Genomic DNA, 13397 nt, shown 5'->3' with positions numbered 1-13397 from the left:
GGGTTTAAAACAATGATATTACAGAGAAGAAACGGACCATGTCAACAAATTCATGATTTGTAACAACTTTTGATGAATCTGTGCACTCAGTTGTTTGTTGTGCCATTTCCCAGAAATGATCGATTACCGCAGATTAATAATCATAACAATACTCATGTGAGGATGCAAAATGTTTCTAATACACAACAGAAACCAGTCAAGTACAAAACAACACATTTAGCTAACCTTGTTACATTCTTGTACATAACAAACAACACAGACAGGTAACTTCTATGTCCGCCTCAATCAATACAATCACATTACATTTGACAGTTTAAATAAATATGTCACACTTACAAGTTTACACAATGTCATGTTTATTTTATTTCCTATGTGAGGGCGTTATATATAAGTGACTTCTTGGAGTCAGTCATGGTGATGTCCACCCCGCTGACCACCTTCATGTTGACTGTGTAGTCATCAGACTCCCCAACACCAAACATGGGGAGAAGAGACTCCCTCCACTCAACATCCAACTTGGCCAAAACAATCTCCCTGTTGAGATCTATAAAGCCGAGTCTCCCCCTCCCCACATCCAGCACAACACCATAGTGGAGGGTGGCCTGTGTGCCGCGTGTGTCAGACATTGTGTTTCTGTAACACTCCCCCTCCTCCCCCTGCTGACACACCCTGGTACAGAGACTCCCCTGGTGTCTGCCACATCTCCTTACACCGACACACCAGGAGCAGCGCTGTGCAAAAACATACCAGTCACTGTCCACCTGGCTCTCCTCCCCCACACCCATCTCCAGGACAAGCCACCCCAACCATCCCTCCACCACACCCACCCTGGGGTGGGTCTCCCAGTATCGTGCAGTGTGTGGGGCAGGGCTGACATTAGAGGGGGCTGGAGGAAGGGGGATGGGGGTGGAACTACAGGTGCCACGGTATGTCTGTAACCTGCCGCTGTCTCTGTGTCGTGTGGCGGGCGGCGAGTTGACCAGCTCACCGTCTGTAGTTACGTGGCAGTAGTCTGTGTTGGCTCGAGCAGCGTTCAGTTGTAGTTTAGGACCTGGAAATATACATTTTGTTTACAGTTTCCCAAATTTCCTGACTTCAGATAACAAATTTGTCATTTTTTTGTGAACCTCGTTTCAATGTTTACAAAACACCGCACTGAAGGATCGGCTGCCATTTCCATGTCTATTCATAATTAGTGTGGCTAAAATATGAATAGTTTCAATGTAAAAGTATTTGTATGGGTATTTAAAATGTTTTTCATGCATTTTTGTATGGACTGACAATGAAATAAATTCTGCATAAAACATTTTGTCAGAAACTGTTAGCTAAGCTGTTCTACTGTCAGTAGTCAGAAATAGACACTTGCTGCCGGAAAACGCATAGGTATCTTCATTATTTCACGATAAAACTATTATTGTTACTATTCTAAACTCTTCTTGTACAATACAGTGAACAATAAGACAGAAAACCCTGTTGTTTCACGATATTATTACACTTGAGTGTTCAACAGACACTGTGTGAACAGGTAACTTCTACGTCCGCTTCAATAACTGGCCACAGTTTCAGCACACTCGCTGGACGGGAGGATGTCGCGTCATGTGTTGTGACTGGCCATGTATTTGTGAATTATTTAACACATTTCATAGTTTTATGATGAATTTTTCAAATTGAACAGTTTTTCATACATCTCTACACAGTTCGTTACATATTCCTCAACAAAAAGACACTGATACTGACCATGGAAGACTGTACGATAATTACTATAGATATTTAACATGTTCGTCAATGGGTCAACCTACAGCTTAATTAATGAAACATCCAACATGCTTATTTCATTGCAAATGGCTGAACTGCTGGCCCCCTAACTTAATCCATATTCATATTCAACTCATTCAAGTTACTTATAATGGTATATACTTTCACCCTTAAATATTGATGAAGCGTTTTCAGTCTGAATTCTCTTTACTAAATTGTATTATCTTTTTCTCGGGGTAGGTAAAATGGCTTATCATATGAGGGTATATCGTTACATATTTTTACTGCCTAAGCATATTATTCATTGCAGCGTTTCAACATCTTTACAAGCTCTTGTTGCAAGTGTCAGCTTCCATCGTACCGTTAACATTGACATTAAACAGTCTGACACTGGGAATGACAGGCGTGAGTGCGATATTACGGCAGGACCGGACCAGTGATGTTCAAGTTAGGTTATGTTCGTCGTAAGAGGCGATTAACGGGATCGGGTGATCAGGCTCGCTGACTTGGTTGATGCATGTCATCGTATCCCAATTGCGTGGATCGATGCTCATATTTTCAATCACTGGATTGTCTGACTTGATTATTTACAGACCGCTGTCATATAGCTGGAATATTGCCGAGTGCGACATTAAACAACAAACAAAATCAAGTTAAGTAACACGATATAAGTTAACCTCGCATCGGCATTATTTCAGCTGTATAGGGACCTATATATATGAGTGGCACTTTGTATATATAAGTGACACTTTTCCTTAACTGAAATGTTAATATGATAAACTTGTGTTGTGATCTTCCTGGATGACAAATCGCGTTGTAATTTAACCCCGAGCCTGAGGTAACCTTACCTACCTTTTAACGATTTTGAATTTCACTTGTCGCCCTACACCTAGCTACGGGCTGTTCAACAGGGACATTTCTTATTCGGAACAAACCACTAACAACCCTGCCATAATGTACATGAATCGTAGTGTCAAGAAAACTGAAACACAATTCGCTTCTAAAACCACTTGGCTTCAAATATTTATATACTTATTGGGTTGGAATCATCGAGGGGATATGGATGATTGGCTGAGCGCAATGGCAGACAACAAATGTTTACCATTCGTTGGCCTTTACTTTGTTAAACAAGTAGATAGATTTTTGCACAATCTAAAATATATACTCGTATTTGAAGGGAAGTGTCTCATGATCAGGAAGTGAATCATGTTAACATGGAATTTGCCGTTACATCAGGACGCATGCACTTTGCTGGCGCATATAAAGCGCGGTGTCGACGACGGGACACTTTTCAGGTGCACCAGGTTTATGTTGGCTCGTGGGACACCCTGTATTCCAGCAGGTGTTGTATCAGGTAAGCTACTTTGCTCTGGCGATATAGAAGCTAACCCAGGCCCACCTACTCGTGAAGAGGTTCAAAGCACTATCCTCGAAGAGATTCAGGCTGACAAATCTGAGCTTTGTACTGTCAAATCGGATCTTAATAGTCAAATTGGTTCAGTAAAGTCGGACGTCCAGACACTATCAACCAAGTGTGGACAGATCGAAAGTCAACTAGCCTCTACTCAGTCGGACTTGAACGCTCTCCAACAGACGAACAGTATCATGTATGACGACGTTGGTAATGCCCACAGGATACAGAACAAGATGTCAGATGTCGACGATGAACTCGATAGGCTGTGGGCGTTCTGCCGCAGAGATAATGTTATTTTCTATGGAGTGCCAGAAACGCCAGAAAAGACATCCTTATAATGTAAAGAAATGATGATTTTACTTCTCAATGACAGCATAAAGACTAACACGTTAGAGAAATCTGACGTTATCCGTGCTCACCGCCTTGGGATCCAGCGTGGCAATCCGTGAACTATCGGTCTGGTGATAAAGTCGAGACTTTAAAAGCCAGGGTGCCATTGTACAAAGCGATCTTAGCGCTAGGGTGATCGTAACTCTCATACCTTAACATTGACTTACGATAGTCGTAGCGACAAGGTTGTTTTGTACAACGACACCCAGGCCTGTAATGAAGGAGGGTGGTTTTGGGGCCTCTAACTATCTCACATTTCGCCAACGTGACCGCCTTTAGTAAATCGCAAGAAGAGGATTAAAAGGGTATTTTAAGCAAGAGGGACTGATAACAGTACGAAACCAACGTGAGACGGAACAGGCACCCAGCACATCGGAGACGGGATCATTGACCTCACGGCTTCCGTTCGTACGTGCCAGTCACTGACAGCACTTAAACCAGCCAGGATAGCGACCAAAGCCTTTTTCCACAGGAGCTATTTCCAGACGACACCGGTAAAATTGACAAGACAAGTTCATGTGTGAAATTCAAAACGTCTCAAAAGAATCCTCATTTCTTTGTATATTGACATGTAACATGAATGGACTTTCCAGTAAACTTTCAGATCGTGGCTTTCTAAATTATTCAGAAACATTTGACATGCCAGCAAGATAGCAAGATATGCTATGTACCGATCTTTTAAATCGTTTACACCCAGTACCTTGTCCTGTGTTTAAAGGGTGGAAAACATCAATACACCCAGTAATTTGTCCTGTGTGTAAAGAGTGGACAACATCAATACACACAGTACCTTGTGTTTTGTGTAAAGGTCGGCCAACATCAATACACCAAGTATCTTGTCCTGTGTTTAAAGTGCGGACAACATCAATACACACAGTACCTTGTCCTGTGTGTAATAGTTGGACAACATCAATACACACAGTACCTTGTGTTTTGTGTAAAGGTCGGCCAACACCAATACACCCAGTACCTTGTCCTTTGTTTAAAGTGCGGACAACATCAATACACACAGTACCTTGTCCTGTGTGTAATAGTTGGACAACATCAAAACACCCAGTCCTTTGTGTAAACGGTGGACAATATCAATCCACCTAATACCTTATCCTATGTGTAAAGGGAGAACATCAATACACCCAGTACCTTCTCCTGTGTTTAAAGTGCGGACAACATCAATACACCAAGTACCTTATGTTGCGTGTAAAGGGTGGACAACATCGATACACCCAGTACTTTGTAAAGTGTGTAAAGGGTGGACAACATCAATACACCCAGTACCTTGTGTTTTGTGAATAGGGCTGACAACATCAATACACCCAGTACTTTGTCCTGTGTGTTATATTTGGACAACATCAATACACCCAGTACCTTGTCCTGTGTGTAAAGGGTGGAAAACATCAATACACCTAATACTTTGTCCTGCCTGTAAAGGGCGGACAACATCAATACACTCAGTACCTTGTCTTGTGTGTAATAGTTCGACAACATCAATACACCCAGTACCTTGTCCTGTGTGTAAAGGGTGGACAACATCAATTCACCCAGTACCTTGTCCTGTGTGTAATAGTTGGACAACATCAATACACCCAATACCTTGTCCTGTGTGTAAAGGGCGGACAACATCAATACACTCAGCACCGTGTCCTCTGTGTAAAGGGTGGACAACACCAATACACCCAGTACCTTCTCCTGTGTTTAAAGTGCGGGCAACATCAATACACAAAGTACCTTGTGTTGTGTTTCAAGGGTGGACAACATCAATACACCTAGAACCTTGCTCTGTGTAGTAAATGGTGGACACCGTCAATACACCCAGTACCTTCTCCTGTGTGTAAAGGGCGGACAAAATCAATACACCCAGTACCTTGTCCTGTGTGTAAAGGGTGGAAAATATCAATACACCCAGTACCTTGTCTTGCGCGTAAAGTGTGGATAATATCAATACACCCAGTTCCTTGTCCTGTGTGTAAAGGGTGGACACAACCAATACACCCAGTACCTTGTCCTGTGTGTAAGGGGTGGACAACACCAAAACACCCAGTACCTTGTCCTGTCTGTAAAGGGTGGACAACATCAATACACCCAGTACCTTGTCCTGTTAGTAAAGGTCGGACGACACCAATACACACAGTACCTTGCCCTGTGTTTAAAGAGCGAACACCATCGCTGCAGTCAGATGTCCTTTGTTAAGATGATAGACAACATGACGACATACAGCAGCATATCGTACTACAATTATACACAAAGCACAATAACAGAGTCGAAGGGTTTCATCAGCGCCCCGTACAGCATCCTGTTGTTCAACGTTATGAAAAAGCGCTTCACCCAGTAACCTGTCCTGGTTGTGAAGGGCGCGAACGGCGCTATATAGAGTGTGGAACACGGTCCAGCACGTATCTGATTGTACTCACACTGCAGAATCACTGGTGTCCTCGTTCCTGTTTCCAGTGTGTAGGTTTTAATCCCCGCATCTGCAAAATATATCCGAGATAAAAGACCAAAAATAAATGTGCTCATATTTATTTAAACATTGATAGTACGTTTGATGTTTTTAAGATCGAAGATTTCCACTTCTGTACACAACAAAATATCCACCAAGACAGATCGAGGCCCCTTTAATATCTGTGGCGTTTTAAGGGAAGACCACAGTTCAACACAGTTTCATCTTCAACTGCTGTACATTAGTAATGGGTATTGGTAATCTATCAGATCTTTAACAATTATGTGTATCGCAATAGCATTTCAAAATGAAAGAAATAAATCTGTTAGAATTTGAATTATTAAACCAAACAATTATGAAAACGCTTATACTGTCATCTTCAGACCAGTCAGGACTATTTTTATGCAAATTATAAGGATGTTTGAGTTATGAGCTTCTCTATATGAAGGGATATTCATAGTTACATTGTTTTCTATTGTTATTAATTTCAAGGCAGTACAAGATTATCTTACCAAAAGGTGTTAACGGTGTTGGATCGTCAGCTACCTCCAGCATCTTCAGTATAAAAGAGAAGAAAACAAATAATGTGTCGCTCTTCACGAAGAAGGTTTATTTACTTCTAACATACAGGAATCAGTTCAATATAAACTAGTGTCCAAAAGAAATGATACCAACTTATTTTCAAAATTTGTTTTTTACTAAGTGAATTGTCTAGTATGAAAATATGCCAATTCGTATTGCACATCCCAAACACAGCATAGTCGATAAAAAATACCGGGAACACGTGATCACACGTGAAAAAAACGTAAATTTCGTGAAAGTGACATTTCCCTCTCTAGCATGTTCCGCACGTGCATAAAAACTGTATCAAACGGCTGATCAGACACGTTGATATCACAGCAACAAAAAGAACACAAGATATGCCACGTTTGACAGCCATCGAGAGAGAGAGAACCGTTGGAATGGTCCAACAAGGAGCGTCACACGTCGACGTCGCCAGAAGGTTGGGCTGCGCACGCATCATTATCACCAGGTTGATGCAGCGGTTACGTCAGACAGGTCAGACGTCAGACTGGCCAAGGAGTGGAAGACCACGAGTAACCACGCCCCGTGAAGATCGTTACATCCGGGTATTACACCTGAGGAACCGCACCGTAACAGTGACGTCCACGGCGGCTACAGCACTGGGACACAGGATCAGTCGACAGACCGTCTACAGGAGACTACGGCAGTATGGTATCCGGCCACGTCATCCCTACCGCTCCTGACGCCTCGACACCGGAACAACAGACTGATCTGGGCCAGGCGAGTTCGACGTTGGCAACGGCGGGACTGGGCACGTGTTATGTTCTCTGATGAGAGCAGATTCCTCATCTTCAGAAACGATGGACGGCAGCTTGTATACCGACGATTTGGTGAACGTTTGGCGCCTAACTGTATCCAACAGGTCCGGCCGTTTGGAGGTGGAGGGTTAATGGTTTAGGGTGGCATATGTGGTGACGTCAAAACGATGCTTGTCGTAATTCGTGGAAACCTGAATGCACAGCGTTATCTTGATGACATCCTACGGCCTGTTGTGGTGCCCTTTATTCAGCAACAGCCTCCTGGACTCCTTTTCCAACATGACAATGCAAGGCCAACGTACAGGTTTTGCCATGGCCCGCATGTTCACCGAACATGAATCCCATCGAGCACTTATGGGACCACCTCGATCGGCAAATCCGACGTCGCCCTGTGCCTCCAGTCAACGTCCAGGACTTGGAACGATGTCTCCTCGAGGAATGGCAACGCATCACTCCCAACGTCATCAGACGTTTGACGTCATCAGACGTAGGCGTGTTCTGGCATGTATTGATGCTCACGGTGGACATACCCGCTACTGACTTGACTTTGAGACGTGTGGTGTGACATTTCCCGTTGTTTCTGTGATCAGTGCTCTAACGAATTGTTCATTTTTCGACCCCACCCATCTTTAAAGGCTTGTCATATTGGTTGTACAGATTTTATTGAAATGAACTTTTTGTACAGATGTTGTGAAAGGATTTCTTAAAAGCATAACACCAATCCTAAACTTCTGCATTGTTTAGTTTTTCTTTTATGTCGTTGCAAACAGGTGGTATCGTTTCTTTTGGACACTAGTTTACAAACAATTACGAAGTTGATATGTATCCAGTCAGTCGTAAATAATATTATTGCCGATCTAAGAAATAATGAGACGTATGTACACACATCTTTACCGACTGAGAAGTACTTACGTGTTTGTGTGCGTTCTCCAAATCAGTTACCTGTCTGTCGTCTGTTTGAGTGCCTTTATCTGTAAAATAAATATGTTGTTGATTCACGAGTTGTTGTTAGAGATGTAGAAATATAAAATCAGAATCTAATCGTAAAGTTACATTAAACAAAATGTCAAGATAAACATTAATAAATCTTTAAATGTGTACTCTTTGTTTGTTTACTGACAAAGCTTCAATCAGAAAAACTTGTTATACAAAGATATATCGTCAGAGTATGAAGTAAGTACCTGCAAGTGTATGTGATCCATCTTCATTGACAGACCCGAAGTCAGAAATGTAGGATTTCAATTTCTCCAGGCCCCCTGTGTTGAACCTGGCTGCAGATGCACTGTGTGTCTCTGGTGAAACTGATCTCTGATGCGTCTTCGCTCTGTCTTGTATCGAACACTCCAGTGTGAGAAAGTCAGAGTTTGAAGCATATCTGAGCACTGTCCTGATGTAGTCTGAGGTCCACTTGCATCTTTCCCTCTCGCCTTCAGAGGTAACTTGTACAGTGTGCAGCTTTGACAGTTCCTGCTTCGTCTGATTCTCCAGATTTATGACCAGCTCCTTCTCTCTTTGATCAAGTTTTGTCCTCAGAGAATGGAAAGTGTGGCGGATGGCCTCCTTAAGAGCACTACTTGTATTCTTTGTGTCATTTACGACTTTGCTGACGCTCTTCAAATATGCTTGGTGACAAGTATGATGTGCAGTCACATTCTTCCCATGTTGTTCTATCCGTCCCTTTGCAGCATCAGCAGACACGTTTAAATCCTCAACGTCGTGCTCGGCATGCTCGCCAAGCCTGCATTTAAAACAGATCGAAATGTTGCAGTTTTTGTCAAAATACTCAAGAGGGTAAGGATTGTGAAGTTGACAAACAGGTTCAGCATGCACGCCTCTGGATTCTGTATCCCCAAAGGTTTCAACAACATGGCGCCTGGTAGCCTTAAAGCTATTGTGCATGTTCTGGCAGTATTCGCAGAGGAACTCTTCACACTCCTGACACCAGCACACAGCCTGGTTGCCGTCATCTTCATGTGTACATAGGAGGTCTGTTGGACGATGTTTGACTGTCAGGTGAAATATTTCCTTCTGTCTGACTGCGTCCTTCTGGAGACTTGTGTCTGTGAGGTTGACCTCCCTCTGACATTTAGAGCATGATATCACTCCACCAGCTGCAGATGTCACACACGTCTCACACACAGCGTGTAGACAGGGCAGTAAGTAGGGGATGGGTCCTTTTAAAGTAAACTGTTTTTTACAGCCATCACATTTCGGGAAATGATCCATTCTGAAACATATATATTTGTAAAATAATATATCTTACAACATACATCTAAGAAAAACAACTTCTGCCTCTTCTTAAGTAGAGGACCAGCGAAGACCCGGGTTGTGAATAGGTCTTCAGCAATCCACGCTTAACGTAAGATGCGTCTAACAGGATCGGGTGGTCATTCTTGGTTACTTTCTTTGGTGGTTCATACACGTCATCGTATCCCAATTGCGTAGATCGATGCTCATAATGTCAATCATGTGCACTGGATTGCCTGGTCCAGACTCGATTATTTCCAAACCATAGTCATATAGCTGTATTGTTGGTGAGTGCAGCGTCAAACAACAAACAAACAAACAAACAAACAAACAAACAAACAAACAAACAAACAAACAAACTTAAGTCAAGTATCTTTATAATCCTTGAACTATTTTGAATTGATGATGGACTGTGCTCCATGATTTAAATACCCTTTTCAATCTAGGTCTCGACATCGCCAATAGAACCGTGTATAACATTTAGACTTTGTTCCAGAATGATTATGGTAGTCATTAATTGCTGATTCATATATATTTACCTAACGCATAAGTAACAACTTGCAAGCACAACTCTTATTTAAGCCGAGACCTGAAGGACGGAAGTAATTGCGTTGATTTCAGTGTGAGTGGGATTGAATTCCTTCCTTGTGACCCTTGTCCTTTGTGTTGCAAAAGCGAGTAGGTTCAAAAAGAAGTGAGATGAGTTTAACGTCGCGTTCAAGATTATTGCAGTCCCATAGCGTCGTGTGTGTGTGTGTGCGTGTGTGTGTGTGTGTGTGCGTGCGTGCGTGCGTGCGCGCGTGCGTATCGAACCCATGACGCTCTATCCACTACACGGCGTAGGCGGTCTATATTGAGGAGAAATATTGATTGAACATAATTGTGAAGCTGGTTTCGACAAAATCATGATACGGGCGTGTTAACACATACATAATATAGATATATACCAACAACTCCACATACCAACATATCATGTGAACATGGCTCGCTCAGTAAGGCACTAACATTTGCTGTGTACAGTTTCCCCCGACATAGCGTTAATGGATAGATTTAGATCATCAATTTAAAGGCTGTGTTTAGGGGCTCATGTTGCTATCACAATGTGCGCAATCGGCTGAGAGTTACAGGAGTACAAAGTGACTCTGACTTGACCGCGACCACCTTCACTGAGAGGAGACGTCAAATTGAAGTCCACTAACTAGTAAATGCCGTTAGTAAACATACAAAAAGTTCTGTGAGGATTTTGAGTTAAACTTAAAATGAAGAAGAATATGCGCTTGTGCAATGAAAATGTATACTATATTTATTACACAGTGTTTCAGTAACATGTTTTATGCTTTCCATATGACTCATGTAACTACTTCATAAAGTATAAAGATGAATTAATGCTCTGAACAGCTTATAGCCTACACAGATCATTACAACGTTATTTTACGTGAGCGCGGATTCAATTTCTGAGTAAACTTACTTACCCGCATACGGTGTCTGCGCCAACTGCCTTGGCAAAGCTACCGATGGTACGTCATTATATACTGTAGCCTGTGACAAAGTCCACGCGATAAAACAATCGAGTCCCGGCAAAGGAGGTCTACACTGATTGTCTGATGTTTACGGAACATATGGTATGATTTAGCCACACATACTTCACATACCTAACCGTAAAAAAGATTGTTTCATATGAGAAATGCAATGTATATTAACCAGTTATAGATGTAAAATTATGACAGAATTCATTGATTCTTCATGTAGACTTAGCACCAGCTTTATGCTGGAATTTTGTGGTGTAAGTAATCTGTAATATGATGCATTAAATTCTTAGATTATTAAACATAAGCAGTTGTGTTAACGCATTTATATATGAGAAGTGCTACACGACTATCTTTGCAAGTGCGTGAGTTTTGAACAGTATTGTAATTATATCATGGCTTGACAGCATTAAAAGAGAGAGGAAATCTCATTGTGGTTAAAGTATAAGATGTTTGTATTCTGTTAAACCCATGAGCACGTGTACAGTGCGGAAGAAACATTAACCTAGAAACATCAGGGCTAATCTGATATTCGCATCCCCTACCGCAGGTTTCTGGCAGGCTTAACTGACGCTACTCTGCACAGCGAATTTTGGTACCTAAGACTACTTGATCACCCGTTGCCACATCAGTGTGCGACAATTACGAAGGGATATAGACAGAGATATAAAAACAACTGTGGTCATTCATGGTTATCAGTTGTTTATTGAGACTGTCATGCTGTCAGCACATGGCGTTGACTCATCGTTATTCCTCAGCCTATTAAGATAACAACCTGTGCATAATCACTTGTGCAGTATCAGTCTAAAAATCGGTTATAATAATTATAATAATAATAATAACGTCAATGTGTGATTTTGCATCAAAATGTAAATATGAGATGTAGATTATGCAATGAATTTAATGAGACTGTCCAACACATTGTCAGTGGATGCCCCGCTTTGGCACAAACACAGTATCTTAAGCCTCGATCCTTTTATTACCTTCGCCATTTCTGTGGTTTTGACACAGAGGTCCATCCATGGTACGACCCGCAATATGGAGAGGCCGTCATGGAAAATGATAACCTGATCTTTTTCATAAATCCAATGAAATCATTCATATCATTGAATTGTCTTTCTCCTTTGACACTAATGTGATTGACAAAATTGAGGAAAAACCTGGCAAATATCCGGACCTCGCTTTCGAAATGTCACGCTTGAATCCAAAGTTCCAAGTTGTCCGACTCCCCATTTTTCTCGGTGCCTTAGGCTTGGTACCTCCCAATCTATTGACTGACATTGAGTACCCGAGTTTTCTACCTGTAATACAACCCTTCTAACAATCTGGGTAATGCAGAAGGTTGGAGTGTTGGGGAGTCTTCACATTTTCCGAAAAGTTCTTGGTGGGTTTGACTAGGCAGCGCTACCTGGGAAAAGTCCCATCGTTGTCTGGATTGCGTGTAGAGGGGTCAAGGGCCCTGAGCAGATGATGAGCCTAACCAGCAAGACTGTGCCAGGATCACCCAAACCTTTTTTGCTGCATTTTTTATTTTAATCTGTATATAATTATAATAATAATAAAAATAATTGTAAAAAGGAAATTCATTCTTATAGAGTATATTTGTAAGGTTAAAAGATAAATTTGTGTCTTATAGCAATAGTTATCTATTTACGATAACGGTGCTAGTGTCCACATGCAACCCACATAAAATTCACCTATTAGTTTGGGTCGGTGACGTGTATGATAGCATGGCGTCGCTGTAGCTAGGATGATGCTTAAAATATCATTTATTGACAACCATCAAAAAGTGTATAGAGGGCTGACAACTGCAACTGTTTGATTTCTTATTTTTCAGAGCCTTAAAAGGTACAACCTGATCATGACATACATGTTGAAACTAAAGATAAGATTAGTGAGATTTCTATACTTAAATCATATGTTATTGATATACATCATTTATTCATTGTTAACGCGAGAGAGAGCACGATGGCAGCAATATCTCGTGTGCCTGTAAATAATCGAGTTTTGGCCAGACTAACAAGTGGTTGATGTCATGAGCAGGGTATCAAGCCGTCAGGAAACAGTGGCAGTGACCACCCGATAGTTAGTCATCTCTCATAACACGCCTCTGCTTGTCTGAAGAGGCGTGTAACGGGATCGGGTGGTCAGGCACGCTGACTTGGTTGATGCATGTCATCGTATCCCAGTTGCGTTGATCGATGCTCATGATGTCAGTCACTGGATTGTCTGGTCCAGACTCGATTATTTACTCGATTATATATTGCTGAGTTGCGGCGTTAAAC

General features: G+C 41.8%; 1 protein-coding gene across 1 annotated transcript; it reads right to left on the bottom strand.

Moving 5' to 3' along the window:
- Window positions 1-175: 175 nt before the first annotated feature.
- On the bottom strand, window positions 176-9565 carry LOC139447468 (protein PML-like). Its single transcript, XM_071228856.1, has 5 exons — window positions 8521-9565; window positions 8252-8310; window positions 6509-6551; window positions 5968-6027; window positions 176-1051 (listed from the first exon to the last, which is right to left on the bottom strand). The coding sequence occupies exons 1-5, from the start codon at window positions 9563-9565 to the stop codon at window positions 369-371; spliced, it is 1890 nt and encodes a 629-aa protein (XP_071084957.1). The 3' UTR covers window positions 176-368.
- Between the last annotated feature and the right edge of the window lie 3832 nt (window positions 9566-13397).

The sequence above is a fragment of the Haliotis cracherodii genome, unplaced genomic scaffold (genome assembly GCF_022045235.1).
Source record: "Haliotis cracherodii isolate W230 unplaced genomic scaffold, xgHalCrac1.p SCAF_7, whole genome shotgun sequence".
NCBI lineage: Eukaryota > Metazoa > Mollusca > Gastropoda > Lepetellida > Haliotidae > Haliotis > Haliotis cracherodii.
This window is presented reverse-complemented; position numbering and strand designations above follow the sequence as displayed.

Excerpts from the sequence above, each read along its gene's own strand:
- LOC139447468 (XM_071228856.1), bottom strand. The coding sequence starts at position 9,565 with ATGGATCATTTCCCGAAATGTGATGGCTGTAAAAAACAGTTTACTTTA. Across the intron at positions 6,552-8,251 it reads TGGAGAACGCACACAAACAC|ATGCTGGAGGTAGCTGACGA; the intron begins GTAAGTACTTCT and ends TTTATACTGAAG. Across the intron at positions 6,028-6,508 it reads AACACCGTTAACACCTTTTG|ATGCGGGGATTAAAACCTAC; the intron begins GTAAGATAATCT and ends TATATTTTGCAG.